At 36.1% G+C, this 23,164-nt stretch overlaps 1 protein-coding gene across 1 annotated transcript in view; it reads right to left on the reverse strand.

Moving 5' to 3' along the window:
• tmtc2b (transmembrane O-mannosyltransferase targeting cadherins 2b) overlaps window positions 1-23,164 on the reverse strand; it is a 121,033-nt gene that overhangs the window by 20,282 nt on the left and 77,587 nt on the right. The window contains exons 3-7 of the mRNA XM_056261340.1: window positions 9,675-10,500; window positions 7,417-7,531; window positions 6,606-6,691; window positions 5,094-5,278; window positions 4,787-4,865 (exon numbers count right to left, since the gene is read on the reverse strand). Of these exons, the coding sequence (XP_056117315.1) occupies window positions 4,787-4,865; window positions 5,094-5,278; window positions 6,606-6,691; window positions 7,417-7,531; window positions 9,675-10,500 (1,291 nt within the window). The remainder of the gene's footprint in view (window positions 1-4,786; window positions 4,866-5,093; window positions 5,279-6,605; window positions 6,692-7,416; window positions 7,532-9,674; window positions 10,501-23,164) is intronic.

Below are 23,164 nucleotides of genomic sequence, written 5' to 3' on the forward strand. Positions count from 1 at the left end.
TCTCTGGCCTTCAGCTCAGCAATTGTCCGAGCGCCAACCCTACTCTTATAAATCCAGATGTAAAAGCAGACTCTTTAAAACACGAGTATAAACACACACTCCTATCCTTTAAACATCATCTAATACCTCAGCCAGCTTCATGCTCCCACCCATCTGCAATAACACACACGCTCCTCTCAGACAGATTATTACAGAAGAGCGGATCACAGCTACTTCACTGAGATAACACAGCCTAAACATTGTTAATGTAATGTAATTAGAGCAAAAATAACATAAGCAGAGGGTACGTGACTACACTGGGGTTCACATGACCCGCCAATCTGAATACAAGTCTGTCTGTGTTGTGTTGGTGTCAAATATAGGACATGTGGGTCATTAAAACAGCCTCAAGTCAAATAACTCTGGAATTTTTTATTATATATATATATATATATATATATATATATATATATAAACAGTAATCATAATCTAATCACAGTTCAAGAGAAGCATATCTTGCAAAAAACAAAAGAGAGAGGGGATCTTCTTTAATAGTTATTATAGTGCTCCATTAAAGTCTTAAACATTTTGAGGAGTGCATTATTGATATTTTAATTTAAAATTCTTAACTGACTTATGCTGAGGATTCTTTTTGTATTGATATAAAACATGACTTTGTTGTTATTCAATCACATACCAATCTATTGCACTGTAGCCTATTCCAGATCTTACGTTTTTGATCAATTTACCACTTCAACTTCAATAGAGACTGTTGACTAAAACACTTGTATTTTTGTATGTAGTTGAATTTATTTATTTATTTAATTGAAAATTCCAGTATTTAGCATACTCCGTCATTATTAATGATGTCTGGTGGCACAATTGATGTGAATAGCTATTGTTTTGAATGCATTTATATGTATACTTGCATGATTATTTTTCTGTCTTTAAATGTAAAATCGAATGCTAAAAGATATTATATTCCCTAGAATGCAATTACAAATTGATATGAATAAAATACACAACCACAAAATAATGTGTTAGGCACTGTAGACACTAAGTGTCTAAGTAAATATTTACAAATATTTGGTTGTACCACCTGACCAAAAAAAAAAAAGTAAAAAATGTATTTAAACACTTTGAAATGTTATTTAACAATTGAACTTTTTAAACACACAATTCCTGACTCTGCATTATGAATATGCATTACATCCATTTTGAAAAGACTGAAGAAAAAAACATTTTTTTTTTAAGCTTTATTTGTCATTGACCCAAATGTACAAAACGTACACATGTTGGTCTATTTATCAATTTAAAATGATTGTTTAACATTTCGACACAATCCGATTTCCTCAGTAAATTTGTATTTGGCTTAGTTGGTCAGAGAAGACAGCTGTCAATTTTGGCTGTTAAAATGAGCTTAATACAGTTGAAACAGCAAAAACTAACACAAGAACACAGAAAAAGACAAGTGACCACAAATGAGCTTGGGGAGAAACAAACAGGGAAAGGAGAAAAAATACAGTTATGATGAGATAATTGTGAGAAAATGGATTGGAAGGAAAGCTGTGGGTTGGTAAATGTGTTGCATAAGATATTAAAATCCAACAGTCTGCTCCCATGCTTTAAATAAAATGGGATAATGATTCTCACGCTCTCTGTTGTACAAAGCGTCTAACTTATCTTGTGTGTGAAGCTGTTGACTCAAGCTGACAAAATCAATTCTATAGATCAAAGAAAGCTTTGGAAATGGGTTCATGAGAAAAAGCACCAATACAGTTACAGACCCAGACTTGTGAGACAAGATAAAAAAACAACAATATGGAGTTACACTTCCAGTATGTACGGTATAGTGTACAGTCAGTCAGTCTTTATCACAAAATAAACCTGACACTGATGGTTTGTATCACCCTCAAGGGGTTTATTTTGCAACAATGACCCGCTGACTGTACATTATCCCAGTTATTACACAAATGCTTACCAAATAAATACTGTGTATGGACATGAATTATTGATTTGAGTTGAAATATATTTAAATTATCTTCTGGACAGCTAACCTAGCTTATCTTGTGTAGTTTATTATTTTGTAGCTAGCTTAGCAGAAAACAATCATCTTAGAAACCATGGAAGACACTGCAACAATATTATATACATTTTTTTTTTTTTTTTTTTTTTTTAAAGAAATTACGTTTTATTACAGTTTTTTTCAATTGTTTACACACAATTTTGAAAACTGGGTTCTTATTTTCAAAATCTAATCACAATTATCCAAACACCACACTCAATTTGCATAATTCCTAGATTGTTTGCAAAATGACACACTTCTGTCAAAACATACACACTTCAGTCAAAAGATATACGCATATTTGTGAAAATGCTATTAGTTTTCATTTAACCAACACAGTCCTCAATGATCAGACACTATTGCAGCCAGTTTCACACGGCTGTGATAAATAAAAAACACATTTGTAAAAAAACTATTTTTAGGAAATAGCATGTGCTAGATTTTTGGCCAGACATTGTTATGTAAGGGATAATTTAGATGAAAAAAAAAAAATAGTGACAAACCCACAACATTCTTCATGATTAGTTTGAGATATAGGGAGAATGTACACAAATAGGCCTACTATAAACTTGCCAAGCACTGCACAACACTGATTTCTGCAGACTCATATTTCAAGTATTTATTTACAGTATTTCTTACCATAATCAGTTTCAGTAATCAACCAACAAAGAAATCAATGAAAAAAATAAAATCTGTAGACAAATAAAAATTAATGCATGAAGTACATACAGTTTGACTCTGAAGAAAAACTACTGTAAAAGCAACAAGAATACTGTAACTATTCAGTTACAGTATCAACCAGAGATTTGGTTGATCTCTTTGTCCAGCTTCCATCAGTCCATGGTTGATAACATGGTCAATAAGTGTTGCACGGATTTCTTGAGTCAAATTTGGTCCTCGTCTTCTTTGTTCAGGTTCTATCAACTCTTCAAGTCCTTCTCTACCTCTTCCTCTACCTAGGCCTCTTCCTCTATCTCCTTCTTCTCCTCTTCCTCTACCTGGGCCTCCTCCTCTACCTCCTTCTCCTCCTCTACCTCCTTCACCTCTTCCTCTACCTCCTTCTCCTCTTCCTCTACCTCCTTCTCCTCCTCCTCTACCTCCTTCTCCTCTTCCTCTACCTCCTCCTCCTCTACCTCCTTCTCCTCCTCTACCTCCTTCACCTCTTCCTCCTCCTCCTCTACCTCCTTCACCTCTTCCTCTACCTCCTTCTCCTCTTCCTCTACCTCCTTCTCCTCCTCTACCTCCTTCACCTCTTCCTCTACCTCCTTCTCCTCTTCTTCTACCTCCTTCTCTTCCTCCTCTACCTCCTTCACCTCTTCCTCTACCTCCTTCTCCTCTTCCTCTACCTCCTTCTCCTCCTCTACCTCCTTCACCTCTTCCTCTACCTCCTTCTCCTCTTCCTCTACCTCCTTCTCCTCCTCTACCTCCTTCACCTCTTCCTATACCTCCTTCTCCTCTTCCTCTACCTCCTTCTCCTCCTCTACCTCCTTCACCTCTTCCTCTACCTCCTTCTCCTCTTCCTCTACCTCCTTCTCCTCTTCCTCTACCTCCTTCTCCTCTTCCTCTATCTCCTTCATCTCCTCTTCCTCTACCTCCTTCACCTCTTCCTCTATCTCCTTCTTCTCCTCTTCCTCTATCTCCTTCTTCTCCTCTTCCTCTACCTGGGCCTCCTCCTCTACCTCCTTCTCCTCTACCTCCTTCTCCTCCTCCTCTACCTCCTTCACCTCTTCCTCTACCTCCTTCTCCTCCTCTTTGAGCTCCCCCTCTTATTCTCACACTTCTTCTTCTTCTTCTTCTTCTAGCTCCTTCCATTTTTGTTGAAGACAGGTGAACTCACCTGCTGCCTTTTATAGCACACCTGAGTGCTGCGTTTTCAAATTAGCACATGTGTGCTTCCACACCTGGTGGATGTGTATATCCAATTCATTCATTAGTGTGGTCAATGGCAAACCGGGGCTTTGTAATGACAAGGAAGTAATCTCACAATCCTTAACTGTGTCTAAGGTGTGAAAATGTGTGTAGAGTTTTACAAATTACTGTGTGTAATGTTTTGCAAAAAGGGTGAAGCTGACAACGTGCTTACAATTGTGCAAATCTAGGCTGGTGTTTTGGTCCTTGAGTGAAAGGTTTTGCTAATAGTGGGAAAGTTTTAATTTTAGTGTGTAAGCAATTGAAAAAAACTGTAAGTAAAAATGCATTAAATTAAGCAAAAGTGACAGTAAAGACAAGTATAATGTTACAAAAGATTTCTATTTCAAATAAAATGCTGTTCTTTTGAACTTTCTATTAATGAAATAATTTTGGAGAAAAAAAAGCATAATGGTTGCGACAGAAAAAAAACAAAAAAACAGCTTTGCCATCACAGGAATAAAATACATTTATTTTAAATCTTAATAATATTTGACTTTTTTTTATTATAAAAGACTACTGTTGTTTTTTTTTTGTTTTTTTTTAAATCTTACTGACTAGTTGGATATAAAAGTTCCATTGAAAGTTATATGCTCATTATTAACAATACTATCCTCCAAGAGACATAAAAATACCACAGGTACAACAATCACATATCGTCACCTTCCTAAAATAATTGCCTAAAGTCATTTGAAAATGAAAATGAAAATGACATGGGCAATTATTTTAGGAAGGTGACAATATACAGTATGTATATATATATATATACTGCAGTCATTATAAAAATATATATGACTTGGAATGAAGTATTCTAGTCGAAAGAGACAAACTTACCAATCATATTATAAAGGCTCTGTGGGGCAAACTGCCTGGGCATCTTCTGAATGGCTTCTTTATATACCGATATGGCCTCCTAAAAAGGAGTACACCATTAATTCAATAAAAAGCAACAACTATAAGCATAATGAAGCACTCAGACTAAAAGCCAATTCCTGTGAAACCTTTTTTTAAAAGGTTTATAAATTACAATTGTGCTGCAAAAATGGGTTAAGACTTACACTTTCATGTCATTTCATTTTATCAGATTTGGTGTAAACAGACTTTAAAATTAAAGGGTTTAACTGTGCAAATATCAGCTCACCTCCTGGTGACCCTGTTCATGAAGAAGCTTTCCCAGGTTATACAGGCAGCTGGTGACTGAGCTCTTGTGTGCATGAGGATCCTTCAGGTTTTCATCTGGGATATCGGCACAAGTGACAAAGGTGCGCTTGGCCTCCTCTAGACGGCCCTGGTTCATCAGGACAATTCCTGTGTTCAAGTAGGCGGCTGAATGGGAAAGAAAACCGGATGAATATCCATGCAAAAGGTAACGAGGCTTATTGAGGCTCAAAGAAAGACCTCCACTGGGGCTAGTGGAATGAACTAGTTGATTTATGCAAATAAGCGGCCTGCAGTCTAGTCGATAAGGTGCCAATACATATTCACTATCATCCTGGCCAGACTCAACTCTAAATCAGCAGGGGAATATCCCCTCCAGCTGCAAGCTTAATTCTGATTAACTTAATAGACCATAATATACACATAGAACCACAGATAGAAATGAGTTTACATCACAGGATGGGACAATCCATCACGACTCATGCAGCAAGGAATCAGGAAAAGTAGACATCTGTCACTCTCCCGAAGGCTGCTATGATCTCACACTATTACAGACGTCACACAAACTAACCTAATTACACACTGGCTGACCAGCTAGTGATAGACTAGATTAAACCCCCCCCCCCCAAAAAACAAGGCCAAAATCCTTTCATACTATCTGGCATATACTGATGCATTTGCATTTATTCTGAAATCAGGAAGTCATCCTTAAATGTTGCACAAAATGTCTTATCCTTTTGTGAAGCAAAACTTTAACTTACAGGGATAGTTCACCCAAAAATGAAAATTATGTTATCATTTACTCACCATTATGTTGTTTTTAAAACCTGTATGACTTTCTTTCATCGGTTTAACACAAAATACAATATATTTTGAAGAATGTTTGTAACCTAAAAGTTGACGGTAGTCATTGATTTCCATAGTATTTTGTCCCTACTATGGAAGTCAATGGCTACTGTCAACTGTCTGGTTACCAACATTCTTCAAAATAAGGGTGAGTAAATTATGACAGATTTTTCATTTTTGGGTGAACTAACACTTTAAAAATCCCAAGGCCCCAGTGCACATATGATCATTTTCTCCCTGGACAAATCTACTAATTTAAGCAGAGCAGCAATTATTTCCTCCCATGACACTAAAAACAACATGGGAAATTATATGAGAAACCTTAAAACGGACAAAAATAGCACATGCATTTCATCTGTACACAGGACAAGCAAATGCATCAATATTTGCCAGATAGTATGAAAGGATTTTTGGCCTTGATTTTCTCCCCCAGTCGAAATCAAAGGTCTGTCATTCCTTGACAAGAGTGGAAACAGAGCAACTGTTTAGGCATGTGAATAATCATTATTTCTTTAATGCTACACACACACACACACACACACACACACACACACACACACACACACACACCTTTCAATTTGTAGTTGCCTGGACACAGCAAAGACTGAGAAGGCTTGAAATTGTTCATAAAAAGAGGAGCTGTACTTACAAGCCAGTGTTGGCCTGCTCCCAATTGCCAGCTTATAGTAGTGGAGGGCCTCTGAGAATCTATTGTTTTCCTGGAGCAACAGACCCCTGCAATCCAAGGGAAGAAGAAAAAAACAAGAACAGTTCCAAAGTATGGTGTTACGACCCAATAGTGCAACACAATTAATTAACATTGACTATAATGGTTTATTTATGACTTGTTTCCTTTTTTGTCATTTCATTTATATCCAAATTTGTTCAATGATATTTGAGGTACATAACTATAAAATCGACTTCCAGAGAACAAAAACTAACATAAAGCCCTTGATTCTGTACTAATATTTCAGAAGGCTAGAGGAAAATAATATATTTTCTTTTTACTTATGAATAATATAATGCTGTTTAATAAATAAATTGGCAGTAAAACGTTCCATGCAGTGGGACGGAGTGTGCAAAATCTGTCACACTAATCTCAGGCAAGTGGGTATGTATACGCTTGTTGAAAAATTAAGATGCATCGAGAATCGTTTTGTAATCACATCACGACTCTCTGAATTAAAGCCAAATCGAATTGTGAGGTGCCTAAGGATTCCCAATCCCACTGCTTTATATGGATAACTGAATAGCCCAAACGTGTGCGGTTTATGAATTATGTATTAAGTGCCTTAATGCCCTGACTGTGGGGGTTAATGTGTCTAGGGGGGTCCCTGTCAACGTCCTCTGGAAGGCTGATGAATCTGGGGACAGTCATCGTCTGGCCTCTCAGAGATTTCCTGAGATTTAATAGGACAGATCGATAGAGTCTGCCGCGAGGAGGAAGTTCGCTCACTCACAGGTTATACAACATGTCAGCCATGTTCCTCCGGTAGTACAGAGCGTTCCTGTAGGCTTGCTCGGCCTCCGCCACCTTTCCCTGGTTCTTGAGGACGTTTCCCAAGTTACCCCAGGCTGAGGAAGGAGAATAAAACATATTTAAATTAATAGAACAAAAGAAATGAGTCTGGACACATCTGAAATCGATGGACAAACAACCTACAAAATACTAAAAAACAAAAAAAAATTCCTCAGAAAAAAAAGGAGATGCAAGTATGCACTACGAAAAAACCCATTAAACTTAAAAAAGAAAAAAAAGAAAAAAGATGATAATATTAAAAACAGCTTTCCACGTCATTTTATCATGGTTGTATAAAACACGTATTTAGCAACTAAAATGTAATATTCATGTTGCCGTGTGGTCATTTTTTTCTGGTAATCCAAATATGTAAACTGCATGTAATTTCTTTGTTACATTACTGGTTTAATCTTTGAAGTGGTCTCCAGACTGTTGCATTTTGGTTGCGGTTAGGTTACAGTGCAACATTGTGAAATTTTATGAAAATGTTTTGTGCTTGCGGATACAGAGATTTAAATTCACAAAAGGTGAATAGTGCTTACGAGAGGCACAAGCAAGGGGAAAAAAAGTAAATTACATTAAAATAATGCAATCTTAGACGCTACCCATGCATAGTATCTGTGCCATGAAAAGGGGTGAGAGTGCCATAGCCTGTAAAATTGGATCACGGGGAGGTAATCACAAAGTCATATTGATGCAGTCTGGCTTGATAAATGATTTAAATGAAATTGTTATAATCAATTTGAGAGATTTCGCAAATGAAGATAACGGGCTGTCATTAATAGATTGAATTTAATAAGAGAGGATGATAATTTAACAGTTCAGTGGTTCTCCTCCACACAATAAATGAATTTGATGGATAAATCAATGTGACTGATAAACTGAAGGAACTTTTTGATGAATCTAATGCACTAGATATCTTGATTACGATAAAATAAGTAATATTCTCAGTGTTAATGGAAAATAGCACTTGAAAGGCATTTGCGGTTCTTTTTTTTAGTATTTTTACACTTTGTAAATGTCAATATCACTCAGTTAAAAAAAAATATAAATTAATGTTTTATATTTAAATTAAAATCTTTGAAGAGAAAAATGAAGAGATGCTTAGGAAACCTCAAACCTCAAAACTTTTCATGATGAGCAACTGCCATTTTTGGTTTGCAATAGCATTTTTTTTATTTTGGGGAAATAAATGATCGCAACACATCCTGCTTTCACATCGTCAAGTACCACAACTCCTGGTTGTTGTACTGTTGATGGATGAGAACTTGACTTTGGGGAACTAAATACTACAATTTGGCTGAATAAACTAGAATCATGGTCTGAATAGAGCAGGGTTATATTAGTCAACTAGAATTAAAACCATAAAAAAACATTGTCACATCAAATAAAATATTCGTTAATTGAAATATACGTATACACTACCGTTCAAAAGTTTGGGGTCGGTACGATTTTAAATACTTTTAAAAGAATTCTCTTCTGCTAACCATGGCTGCGCTTATTTGATTAAAAATACAACAAAAATCAGTTATAGTATTAAATATTATTCCAGTGTAAATCAGCTGTTTTCTGTGTGAATATATAGTAAAGTGTAATTTATTCCTGTGATCAAAGCTGAATTTTCAGCATCACCAGTGTCAGTGTCTTCAGTGTCAAATGATCCTTCACAAATCAGTATAATATGAGGATTTGATGCTCAAGAAACATTTATTATTATTATCAATGTTGAAACAGTTGTTGGTCTGTCAATAAAAGTATTGATTTCTTTCCTCCAAAAAATAAAAATAAAATTCTCACTGACCCCAAACTTTTGAACGGTAGTGTATATAAAACATATATAGCCTATAAAAAATGTAAACTTATTTAATTTCAGCTAATTGCCAAGGCAAAATTTAGTTTAATTTAGTTGAACTTTAGCTTATGTACTAAAATAACTAAAACTAAAATAACATTTAATAAAAACTACATACACATAATAAAAACCAAAATTTTTAATGAAACTGGAAAATATAAAAATACTAGTTCAAAATATTAATAAAAACTATTATACAATCTCAATGGTACTAAAATTACACTGGAATAGAGAACAATCTTGAAAGCTTCTAATGGTGATTATAATATCTTTGAATAATTATAAAATAATAGGGAACAAAAAATAGGCAGAAAATAGGTTGAATCTCCTGAATTACTTAAAATTACCTTTAGCAGGGTTCACAGATATTCCTGACTTGTATAGCATCTCCTCGTTCTGCCAGTCACGGTTCCTCAACACTGTCTTAATCCCAAAGAGAAGGACCAGGGCGGCAGAGCAGCCTAGAACCAAAGTTCTGGAGGACTTCCTCCTCAACCTAATGTATAAAGCTCTCATCCCCACTGCTACCAACAGGCAGAAGCCCATACTAGGGATGTACAGTACTCGCTCCGCCACCACAAAGCCCACATAGAAGAACAGGTTGATGGCAGGCAGGAAGGGAACGGCCAGTAGACCCAATGAGAAGACCACCAAACTCTCTGTGGTGGGTAAAGATGACGAATAGTGTTTTGCAGTACCGTTTGTTCCATTCACGTGCACTGAGTTGGAGTAAAAACTCGAGAGTTCATAATCAGAGCTACAACTGTGTCCGTTCGTGGACTTCCCGTTTGCTACATGATTGGCTTTCCCGTTGGTCTCCTTACTTTTGGTTGGGTATTGGCGAAGGCCAAACCACACCAGCGTCAGAAGCGAGGCGTAGAAGGCAATGGTGTGGAGGTTTCGCCAATCTGCAATGCTCCTCAGAAGAGGCAGGGCATCCATTGACCAATCAAAACTCAGCATGTCAGGGCACAGGAGGAGCCAAACGTTCATGGCGGGGAGGAAAAAGAAGGTTAGCGTTCTAGTCAGGAAACAGGGACAATCTGCTGCAGGGTTGTCCGAGTTGGAGAAGTTTGGAGGTTTGTTGCCCATCCAGTAAAGACGGCAAGCCAGAAGGATGATACCCCAGAAGCCCAGAAGAAACACGCTCAACAGCAGGTGCAGGTTCTTCTTCTGAGAAACAAAAACAGAGAAAACAACATAGATGAGACCACAAAATGACTGAAATATTTAAAAAGGCAGAATCAAATGTATTCCAATAAAACAAATTAGGCTGGGCTCAATCAAAAACATACAAAAAAGGAACTTGATTTCATTTAGAAAAAGAGACTAAATAATAATAAAAAACATAATATAGCAAGTTTAACTGACCAAACCAACAGCAAATGAATGAATAAATAAATCCTTTTCAGGAGCATTGTAGTTTGGGCTGATTTGATTTGAATTGATTATAGAAAAATAAATGGCAAAATTCTAGGGAGGCAATTTCTGCACAAAAACAAAACATAGATGATTACAAACTGACTGGAACATTTCAATAAGGATAGTGCAGAACCATTTTATTTTTCTGAATGACTTCAAACCCTTGAGCTCTTGTTAGTAAATCAACACCAAGACTGACCAATAAGTCAAAGATTTCCAACTGCATTAGATATTAAATAAAAATGAAGAAAAAGGGGCAGCAGATCCAACAGCAAGTAAATTGAGATCGGAAAAATAAACACTGTGGCCCAATCTGGAAAACAAGCAACCTTCATGAGCAATTAGTTGGGAGTTTTAAGTGTTATTCAATACATACTGTACCACATGCACATACTACGGTTTCATCGTGACATCAATCCTTGCAAGGCCTGCGATGGTTAACGAGAATCAGACCTTTGCATCTCCAGTCACTGCAAACAATTTAAAACCGTTGGCCAAATGTAGACACACATTTTCCACATTTTTCAGAGAGGCCAGAATAATAAACGTAGCGTCACTGACTGCTGGTCAGCGAGTACAGCTTGACGTCACAGCACAAGGCAGCGCCGCGTTTATCACTGTCTCGTACAGCCGGCTTTTACAGACTTTATCAAATAAACAAGATATGGCCTCATAAAGGTGCCAATCCATCATACCGCAGTGCTGATATTAAACACTCCAACATGAAAATGATTTCAGAGTATTTATGGAGTGTTTGAATATTTTACACGTTAAGTAAAAGGGGGGATACATTGTATAGTTCCCAGTAGAGCAGCTGCAGAGTTCAATACTCCTCATTTTTCATGTTGATTTTGGATCGAGGACACCCTCGAGCAGTTTTATGACTTCCTCCAAACACGGAACTCATTCGGCACGGATGGCAAACAAACACACAAATGATTACTTCAAGGCCTCGTCGATCGCCATTAAAGGGATAGTTCACCCATGTAAAGGGATAGTAAAGGGATAGTTCACCCAGGGAGAGTACTCGCTCTCATGTCGTTCCAAACCTGCATTACTTACTTTCTTCTGCAGAACTCAAAAGGAAATGTTAGGCAGGATGTTAACAGTTATTTCCTATACAATGAAAGTGAATGAGAACAGACACCATTGAACCGCAGAAATCATGCCTTGTATGTCAGATTCAAAGCCTTATGAAACCATATGCGAGGAAAACCAAAATTTAAGTCGCTATTTGCTGAAAATCTTCATTTTAGGCATCAGTTATGATAAATGCATGTTTCGTACCGGTAAGTTAAATAACGCAACACAGAAGTGAAAATTATATTTCAGATCTGCGGCGGACGGGAACATTTTCAGCTAGAAACATGCTTGACTCATATGGACTATATATTTATACTAATTTATGGAACTTTTTTGTCAGTTTAAGAGTTTGCTAGCATTCACCTCCATTCACTTTCAATGTATGGAAAAGAACAGAATAAATCTCCTTTGGTATTCCACAGATTTGGAACAATGTGAGTAAATGGCAGATTTTTCATTTTCATAAAAGATGTTATGTACAGTACATCTGGAAAATGCTCATTTTAAAGATTAATGCGGGGAAGAATTAACAAAGCATTCCCCCTAAAGGTTATTTGTGAACAATTTTGTCAGTCCAAGACACCATTTATTTTAACTTAGAGAATTGTTTCCCCTCCCTGCTGACTCCCTAACAGAATATGAGACAGTGAGTATGTGTTCTGCATTAATGTCCAGCTGTTCTATACAATATTGATTTTTTTTTGGTCCTGTTTTTGGTCATCTCTGCTTCAGACAAAGAGCACATTATTGCCCACAGGGGAAATGTCAGTAACAGGCCACTTCCCATGTTATACTGTTATGTAGCACAGATGTACAGAGCATATCCCAAATGACAACCTTTACCATAAGTCCTGACAGGCACACAGCTATGAATGTGAGACACATGCCACCAGAGAGGCTTAAAAAAAAAGAAGAAGAATTGAATAGATAATCGTTTTAATAATTGACAAATACTGTATATATATTGCAGTACTAGTATGTCTGTGAGACATATCAATCTGTCATCAATTAAAGTCCGAGAAAACATCAAGTTAACTGCCTGTGTCTCTTAGTTCCTGTGACATCTGTTTAAGTTTGCTGACCGAAGGTATGATGCATGCATTAATGATCCTGAAAGATGAATAAGTAATACAACTACAACAATAGCTTGAACATACATAAAATGAGTACAGTAAGATATTACACACAATAATTGTGTACATAAATAAAAATGGTTAACATGATAAATATTGATAAGATCTCAAGGTGTTTTGATTTCATGCATACAGTACGGTTGGCTGTTTCAGGTGGAACGCGCATGCATGTCCCGGAGGAGTGAACTGCAGGCTGAAGGGAAGAGGTCGTAAACGGGACGTCCCACAGGGGTCTTGAAGCGGCAGGCTACAGAGGCCAAGCGGAACTGTCCGACTGAAGAGAAATACAGAACTGTAGCCAGGCAGGTTCTGCATCTTAGAACCTAAACTACAGTGGTATGAAGGTTACAATTAAAAAATTAATTTCTTGTATTTCTTGTATTGTTTTCTATTTTTTTATGGTTGTCTGTCTGTACAGTATGTCTTGCCGTAAAACTAATTGCCCCCCTGGGGACATAAAGTTGAAGTGAAGAAAAAACTATGGTTTAAAAAACATTTAAACCATTTAGTATCGATTCTTAAAGAACAAATCGATGAAATCCAGAACAAATCAATCTTTTAATCCATGTCTTTTTCAGTGGTGTGTGACAACTAGCTAACTATGAAAACACTAATGTTGGGTTTTTTTCACAAATAAATGTGAAATGAATAATATGATAATATCAATATACATTAAAATAAAAAGCTCAAAGGGTTAGTTCACCCAAAAATGAAAATTATGTCATTAATGACTCACCCTCATGTCGTTCCAAGCCCGTAAGACCTCCGTTCATCTTCGGAACACAGTTTAAGATATTTTAGATTTAGTCTGAGAGCTTTCTGTCCCTCCATTGAAAATGTATGTACGGTATACTGTCCTTGTCCAGAAAGGAATTAAAGACATCATCAAAGTAGTCCATGTGACATCAGTGGGTTATTTAGAATGTTTTGAAGCATCGAAAATACATTTTGGTCCAAAAATAACAAAAACTACGACTTTATTCAGCATTGTATTCTCTTCCGGTTCTGTTGTCAATCCGCGTTCAGTGATGCTGATGACGTAAGACGCTGCTGACGTGTATCTGGTGCGTCCGTGTATTTGGGTTCAAATAAATATGGCTGGGCAAAAAAATGCAAGTCTTCCTCTGTGTCGAATTCCTTAGACATGTTTGCGAAGATTGTTTTGTTTACAGCGTGCGTCTCCCTCAGACTGTAAACGAAGCTCGTGCACTGATACACGTCAGCAGCGTCTTACATCATCAGCATCACTGAACGCGGATTGACAACAGAACCGGAAGAGAATACAATGCTGAATAAAGTCGTTTCCTTTCTGGACAAGGACAGTATACCGTACATACATTTTCAAAGGAGGGACAGAAAGCTCTCGGACTAAATCTAAAATATCTTAAACTGTGTACCGAAGATGAACGGAGGTCTTACGGGCTTGGAACGACATGAGGGCGAGTCATTAATGACATAATTTTCATTTTTGGGTGAACTAACCCTTTAATCTAATGTTTTGGGCCCTATTGTTGATGCTAAATCAACTGGAAATCAGTGCCAATACCAAGCTTTAGCAATTGTGTGCATGTAATTAAAGCATTTAACAAAAGAAAGCAAAAAAAAAAAGCAAACAAATAATAATATAAATAATAGCACACCAAAGAGTAAAATTATCTACAAAATAAAATTTGAATAAAGTCTGTATGTTCAGCATATAAAGTGTTCACATATGTCCATTTAAACTTTGTTTTGTAGATAATTTCAGTCTTGCTTTTTTTATTTTTGTTTTTTGTAAACTTTATACTTAAAAAATCTAGATAAAAAGTTTGAGAAAAACATTTCCCATTTACATAGATAAAAACATTTTGAAAATCTAACTGAAAGTGATGGTCACTGTAGAATTTGCACATATATGCATAGAGAATTGTACTGTAGTCAGCGAAGACATCGTGTTGCTTCTCGGGGACAGCTGACTGAAAACAAGATGCCTGTCGAGTGTCATGATAATTGATAACATAAATAGCGGCTTTGATATGGAATTTTTATTTATTTATGATTTTATTTAAAAGCAAATTCATAAGCCTGGATACAACTCTGACAAAAATTTTTTGCTGCCTTGCAAGAACTGCAATTTCCTTGGTTACACTTGAAAGTCCTCACATACTTCAATACATCTAGTACAGAGGCAGATCATGTCCCTAATTAGTGAACTGCACCAGTAAGACAGCGACGATCACACAGCATATAGACATAATTACATCCTCTGAGTCAAAGAATTCACTGGAGGAAAAAAGCTTTCAAAATGTCTTCACATCTAATGACACTTCTCGCCTGAATGTTTCTCTTCATTGATATGGGATTTTTATATGGGCCGGGAGAGCTTTGGGCCGGGTGATGTATTGCACAATCTTCATCTAGCACTGAAGGACTGTGAATTCAAACAGATGAAAGTATGAGAGACATTCAAGTATAAATCTCTCCAAATAAGTATAGTGAAGGGGACGCATCTGTCATTTTAGTGCACTTACAAGAGAATCACTGAACTCCATATAACCCTGTCAGCCAACACTCATGAAAAGCCTGCAAATATGGGCAGTTTCTTCCACACACACACATATAAATATATAAATAAATAAAAACTCAACTCTATACATATTACCGGCGGTCTAACGGCGCTTAAGCCCAGTGGGGGAGAGACTGAGCGAGAGAGACCGATTGTGGAGCTCTAGCGGAGGCTGAAGATGTGTCAGTGAGGTCATGCGGGAGTGTGAATGCTTCCACACAGGATTCTCACTGGATTTATGAGGCGGCTGTGGGTTTGGGACTGTGCAGGCTCTCAAGAACCAGCATGGGTTTTAGCACTTGCAGGTTCAGAGCCAAAACGCATAGATCCTGGGATTTGCGTAGGTTTGAATCTCTCTCTGTGTGTGTACAAGATATGATGCATATGCAATATATTGTGTAATTTGAATGCATTTTTTTTTAATGCTGATGCAATTTTTGCTGAAAAAACATCATTAAACCACGTTCCAACCTATATTATTTCCAGCTTAATATAGCATTTTGCTTTGATACATGTACAGTTGTTTGAAATCAAAACTGACCCAATTCAGATTTTAAATACACTGATCAGTACATTATTCCTAAGAAAAGGAGACTTAATTTCAATTGCCTTTTTTCATTCATGTGACAACAGCATGCAGCATGAACCACTCTGGATAACGTTAACCAATTTATAGCTCTATATACATTGTTTTAGCAAGCCTGTATTTGGTTCTAAAGCCCATTTACATGAATCCCATTTAATTCAGTCAACTCTTAACCACAAAGGTTCTTTTTTTGCACCCAGAGTATCCCAACTGATAAAATCAAGTTCGATACTTTTGTCTCGTTGGATATCCTGTGTCACTCTGAAAATAAGTAAGGGAAAATCAACAGCTAGCTGTGCATTAAAAAGTGTTTAATGCATGACGTGGAGGCAAAGAACCAGAACAACGTGAAGGGAAGTGCATTCAAACCGTTTAATAAGTGGGATTAGCCCACTAATACCATGATCATTTGCCAGCATTGAAAAGTTAAAACTGTCATTGATGTTTTCAGCATTAAATTTGAATGGAACGTTTAAAATGAGTTCTTTTCGTCAGCTACCACTCATTAGATCAAACATTCTGACTGCTTTAAATCAGACACAGAGATAAAGTAGTGCGGTAAGGTTACATTCATTTGATTGAATTATAACATTCATTTGAATAAATTAGTCCATCAAGAGAGAGAGATGTGCGTTTAAATTACCTGCATCTGTGCAGTGTCTCTCTACCAGCAATATGAAGCTGTGAGTTGAATTACTTCAAGAGCAGCAATGATTCAAACTCCTTGCTGAGTAATATAATGCAGTGATTCATTAGAGAAGTTAATAGGCCACTAAGTGGTCGTTTCTGTGCTCCTGTTTCTGTGTCCAATGAGAGCAGCGCATTAATATAGAATGGGGATTAAACCGACTTCTTGTGCATTAAATGGTTTTATTACACACTTTCCAGCAAATCAGAATTGAGTATTCAGACAGACATATTACTGAAGTAAAATGGGTTGCAAAACTGAGTTTCATGTTGACTTTTCCTGTTGGGAAAAAAATTCTCTCCAATTCTCACAAGACGACATTATATTTGAGCAGGAACGTGTTTGCCTTATTGTATCTGATGCACAATGCTGGATTAAATGTGGCTGTGTTTAACCAAGCGAAAACAGGTTGTACGGGGAAAAAAAACATAGTAAAATTGTCACTTCTAGTCAGTCTAGTAACTAGCACTGGGAAAAACACAGCGGACCTGACCGCATCCATATGTGCACGCTGAAGACGTTGCTATTTGCATGTCTATGCAGACGTGTCACTATAAAAGAATGGACTCTCGAAGCACTATCACACAGTACAGAAAAATCTATGCACGTAATGTTCATTTCCCTGTAATGGCATTTAATTCTCTAGAGATGAGCTTGAACAGGGGAATAGAACAAGACAGAAAGGCAGAAACCCATCTAGAAAGGCAGAACAAAATCTGATAACACTGAACCCTTAGAGCACGACCACCAGTCATAGACTGAGAGGGATTTTAGTGCTTGGCTCTATCTCCATCATCTCCTGCATAAACAAATGCATAAAAGTGTCCATCTTCATAATACAGGCCCTGTTTTCAATGTCAGGCCCTCTGCAGCCCAATGTGGAATTTAGCTTTTGTCTTTTTTTGTCTATAATCCAGTTTGTCTTGAAATAAGTGGTTTAACACTACCCGGTAGGAGGGATGCAGGCTTTCTCCCTTCCTCCCATTGTCAGATTCTCTCCATCAGTTTGAAATTAAACTACTAGAAACAGGCATATGAGGATAACATCCATGGAGATAAAGCACACAACAGACCAATTCAAAACAAAAAATGAAACAAAGAAAATCAATTTTGGCAGCAATTTTTTTTCCAGGACATTTTGGAGCTTGCCAAAAATTCAATAAGCTTTGGAATTTTTTTTCTATTTTCTGAGATTTATAGAAGAAAGGTTAAAAAAAAAGAAGAAAAAAAAAGAAGTTACTTTTTTTTAACTGTTATTTTGCTCAAATGTATGTAGTAGACATGTGCCGGTATTCGGTAATGCGATAAATCGCGGTAATGAATATGCACGATATTGTTATCGCGGGCACTTCAAAATACCGTGAAAAATAATAGATTCGAATTTAGACTTTTAGAACGCGCATTAGCTTATTTTCCATCAACCGCTTAAACTGCGTATATGCTGCGCAAAACACGTGCGCACTCTGATGTAAACAATCCCCACATGTATAAGCACTGTGTGCATGCGGCGCAGTGCGCACTCTAGTCTATTTTTGATATCAACAATTACATTTTTTGATATCAACAATTACATTTTTGATATCAACAATTACATTTTTGCTATCAACAATTCAATTGTTGATATCAACAATTCCATTCTTGATATCAACAATTGAATTAGTGATATCAAAAATGTAATTCTTGATATCAACAATTGTATTTTCACTAGTGAAATGTCACCATAGACTGCCATTCAAAATCAATTGTTGATATCAAAAATTGATTTCCTACTAGTAGAAATATAATTTTTGATATCAATAATTACATTGTTACTAGTAAAAATGCGCATTCCTGATATCAATAATTAAATTATCACTAGTCTAAATGTCTATTCTTGATATCAACAACTGAATTGCTACTAGTAAAAATTTTCATTTTTGATATCTGAAAATGTATTTCTGATATCAATATTATTTCAGATATCTAAAATGGCTTTCTTACTAGTAACAATCACATTCATGATATCAGAAATTAACATTGTCACTAGTGAAAATTGAATTATTGATATCAAAAATGAACATTGTTACTAGTAGCAATTCAATTGTTGATATCAAGAATAGACATTTCAACTAGTGACAATTTAATTCTTGATATCAAAAATAAAGGTTTTTACTAGTAAGAATTGTATTTCTGATATGTGAAATTGGAATTTCAACTAGTAAGAAATCAATTCTTAATATCAAGAATTGATTTTGAATTGCAGCCTATGGTGACATTTCACTAGTGAAAATACAATTACAGATATCAAGAATTATAGTTTTTACTAGTTGAAATTCAATTGTTGATATCAAGAATTATCATTTTAACTAGTGAAAATGTAAATGTTGATGTCAAGAATTAGCATTGTTACTAGTGAAAATGTAATTCCTGATATCAAAAATTGCCATTGTTACTAGTAGAAATATTATTCCTGATATCAAAAATGATCATTTTAACTAGTGAAAATGTAATTGTTGATATCAAGTATTCATATCCTGGAAATGAATAAAAGTTAAAACGGCTTGCCATATGGCGGGAGGAGGAACGCTGCCGACGATTGCAGGGCTGACAACTCTCACGCATTCAGCTTGAGACTCAGCGCCTTTCAGACAGGAGGCGGAACACGTGCGGGGACGTTTTGTTGCTGCATCGACCAAAGCACGCCTGGGTCAAAGTTCAAAATAGTTCAACTTTTTATTTGCAAAATAGCAAATCGCGTTGTATCTGAAGGGCAACGTTGAACCCAGCGGCCAGCGCCGCGCATTCCGCGTCCTGTCTGAAAGGCGCTTTACTCAATTGACACTTTTCACACGCTCTCACGCAGAGAAAAATCGCGGAGCAAAGAGGACACTGACACCGACAGACTAGACAGAGCAGGTTACATTTGATATATATATATATATATATATATATATATATATATATATATATATATATATATATATAAAAACATTCAGCTCTTAGGTTCTGTCCATTGTGACAGATCGCTGCGCCTCAGTTCAAGTAAACCGATCATCTGTTACTTTTTATTTAAAGATACAGTACAGCGAGGAGTATTTGGCTAAATATGTGCATATTACATATTTATTATATGTTTACTTGTCATTACATAATTGTTATTATAATGAAAACCGCATTGTATTTCATTTCTCTCTGTATGTTTACAGCATTGTGAGATATATTTTTTTCTTGAGAAAAATTTACATGCAGACTGTAGCCTACCTAATATTTATCCAAATGAGTCAATATTGAATTAAGATTGAAATAAAATCCAAGAATTTAATTGAATAATACAAACAGTAGCCTACCAGTCATTGTACCATGTAAACATTGTAACATGTTGTCGCTAAACTTAATAAAATTGTTTAGTTACCATATGTTTCGAAAATCACAATTACACATTGTGATGCAAGTTGTTTAGATACCCACAATCCATCTGTTTCTCTTGAGCAATTAAAATATCTTGATAATACCGTATACCGTGATAAAAGCTCAATCAATTAACCGCAGCATGAAAATTTGATACCGGCACATGCCTAGTATGTAGTAAAAAAAAAGTAAAAAGAATTGGTCGATAACAATTAGCTGACAATTATTTATATCTTACTACTATTTTCATGGCAACTATTAAAACCATATAGGCCTACTAGAAAGAAAAAAATACTTTAAAAACTATTAAAAACTATTTTAAATGCTAAAAGGTGCATATACGTTTTTTTTTAATAAATAAAAAATAAATCAAATAAAAAGTACAATATAAATAAGAATGCACAATTAATTATTAATACTGATTTCTTAAAAATATATACAACTACTATTAAAAATAATATCAGCCGCCAAGAGATTTAACTGCATTAAGTTTAAGTCCTTTTCTGTTTAATGTTCGCATTTCCAATATATTTATACAAATTTAATATTCAAAAGGCAACCAGTTTTAAAATGCTGATATACGACTGAGAACAACACCATAACTACAAATAAATTCATAAAAAAAAAAAAAACTGAATTCATTGGAGCTCTTATCTACTCCATTCACAGGTATGCTTCAACCTAAATCAAAGTGCCCGGCCGCTCAAACAAATAAAATGCACATGACTGAAAAAACATCTAAGCCATTCTGTCAGAACGAACACCCCGTGAGATTTGCAATTCAGAGCTGAATATTTACTCTGAAGCTGCTTTGAGCACAGTTATAAACAGATCAAGAAAAAACAGCCCATCAGCCAAGATGCCATATGAGGATTTAGCTTTTAAAATTCACTTAAACCGACAAGCCGCTCTCATATTAAGTCCAGACTGCACTTCTACCAGTGTATTTGGAGCTTTCCTCAAAGTTTCAGAGTAAGGATTTTTTTTCTGAAAAGTCTGTCAGTGTTTCCAGTTCCCGAGTGCTAACGCATGCCTCATCACTCTCGGATTTAACCTACATGATTGATAGAAGAGGGAAATGTTAAATATTTCACTTTCCTTCATGAGTAAATTGGCTGTAACCAAGAGGGATTTGGTGAGAGCAGAGTCAATGGATAAAAGCCATCCGGGTCAGCACTCAATAATCCGCTGCTCTTAATGAGACTTTTCACATGAATCTGCAACTTTGGGCCTGAAGACAAGTGTAGAGCTACGGAAGATGATTTACTGAGCTCAGCCTCAGACAACAAACCTCCAAGCACCACCGTTAAAGATTTATGGGGCCACTGTCCGACCCCACGGCATTATTTTAACCTGAAACTATTCTACGTTTTACATTCAAATCTTGAAAATTATCATTGTGAAAATAGATTGTGACATAAAATGACTGGGATCCTTTCATCTATGGATCATAGTCTGGAGGATGTGACTAAGTGACAAAAAAAAAAAAAAAACGTTTTGTAATAAGTTTGTAACTTCTATTTAGAATAAAATAAAAAAAGAAGAAAAAGACCCCAGGATAGGAAAAAAAAAAAAATTCACTGGAACTCATAGTGCCCACATGAGCACCGTGGCTCAACATACTATCCAACAAGAAAAGGGATGCAGGGATTACACTCAGATAGGCTACCTGTGACATTTATTAATGCAGAAGCTGAAATAAGATAAATAACTTAAATTTGTGGGACTGAAATGTCACACAACATTAGATTCCACAAAACAAACAAAGACAGACCTATTTTCCTTAGTCAGTGGGAGCTCACCAAAATAATTATTATACTACAATATCTAAATAAACTGATATCTAAAATTACTCGTATCATGAAATTGATAATGATCATTGATCGTATCGCCCAGCAATAATAGTGTCAAATAATTGCGATTATGATTTTTTGCCAAAATCGAGCAGCCCTAATTTGCTTGGCCTTGGTTAGTGGGACGTTTGACGATTTCCATACCTGAAGATATGCCAGTGTTCCAGATGGCCATAGTCCTACAGTAATCATTCCAGCTCAAACGGGAATGTGCTCAGATAAGCTGGCTCTACAGACATGCCAAGCGTAACAAACTTCATAATCAAATGGCTAACAGATATCTAAACTTTTAAGGTGAATGTATGGGTTCATTTTTGCCTTGCATTGGATGGCTAAGCAGAAAAGAAATGCAGTATTTGCAAAAAATGAGAAAATAATAATGGATATGAAAAACATTAATCATGAGAAAGTAATAATCTTTAGATTGCAGGTATAGACTCATGCGGAGCTCTAGTTTGAGCCGATGCGAATATGAAACTTTAATATTTAACAAATAAAGAGAGACATTTGTTACCAAGGCCATTACTGTGCAAAACACAAAGGGGATCAGAAAGTTGAAATTATTTTAGCCTTGGGTTTGCTTGCTTTCTAAACCGCTCTCTGTATTTCAGCCAGGTCAGCAGTCCGTTTTGATCACAGACAAAGAAGAATGACATTTGAAGGATTTATAGGCCTACACGCCAATGTATTAGAGCTTTCCAAGGTAGCCAAAAGAAATGCCTTGCAGCTATGCATCACCATTTACCAAAAATATGAAGCTCAACCGCAAAAGATGAAAATCTGAAACGTAAATAAAGTGATGAGATTGAGAAACCTCAATCCATTAAAACTCAAAATTGCTCCATGTGAAAAATTTATTGAGTGTAGCCACAGAGAGACCTCCTAGCATAAACTTCTGTTTCCTAAATCGCTGCTGTTTATTTAGCCTGAATGGTTCGGCGAGCCTGTGTGTTTCCACAATCCTCCGTGGCAGTTACAAGATACTGATTCATCCCTTGCAGAGGTCACTAAGGTCAAGGAGAATTTTTTTGCAAAAAACGTTGCCATTTAATTGACCACTCTGGAAACAATTAGCATATTAAGCCATATTCGAGCTGGACTCGTTTTCAAAACAGCACTCGAGTCAAAATTATTAACACA

The sequence above is a fragment of the Rhinichthys klamathensis genome, unplaced genomic scaffold (assembly GCF_029890125.1).
Source record: "Rhinichthys klamathensis goyatoka isolate OS25496 unplaced genomic scaffold, OSU_Roscu_1.1 h1tg000181l_1, whole genome shotgun sequence".
Taxonomy (NCBI): domain Eukaryota; kingdom Metazoa; phylum Chordata; class Actinopteri; order Cypriniformes; family Leuciscidae; genus Rhinichthys; species Rhinichthys klamathensis.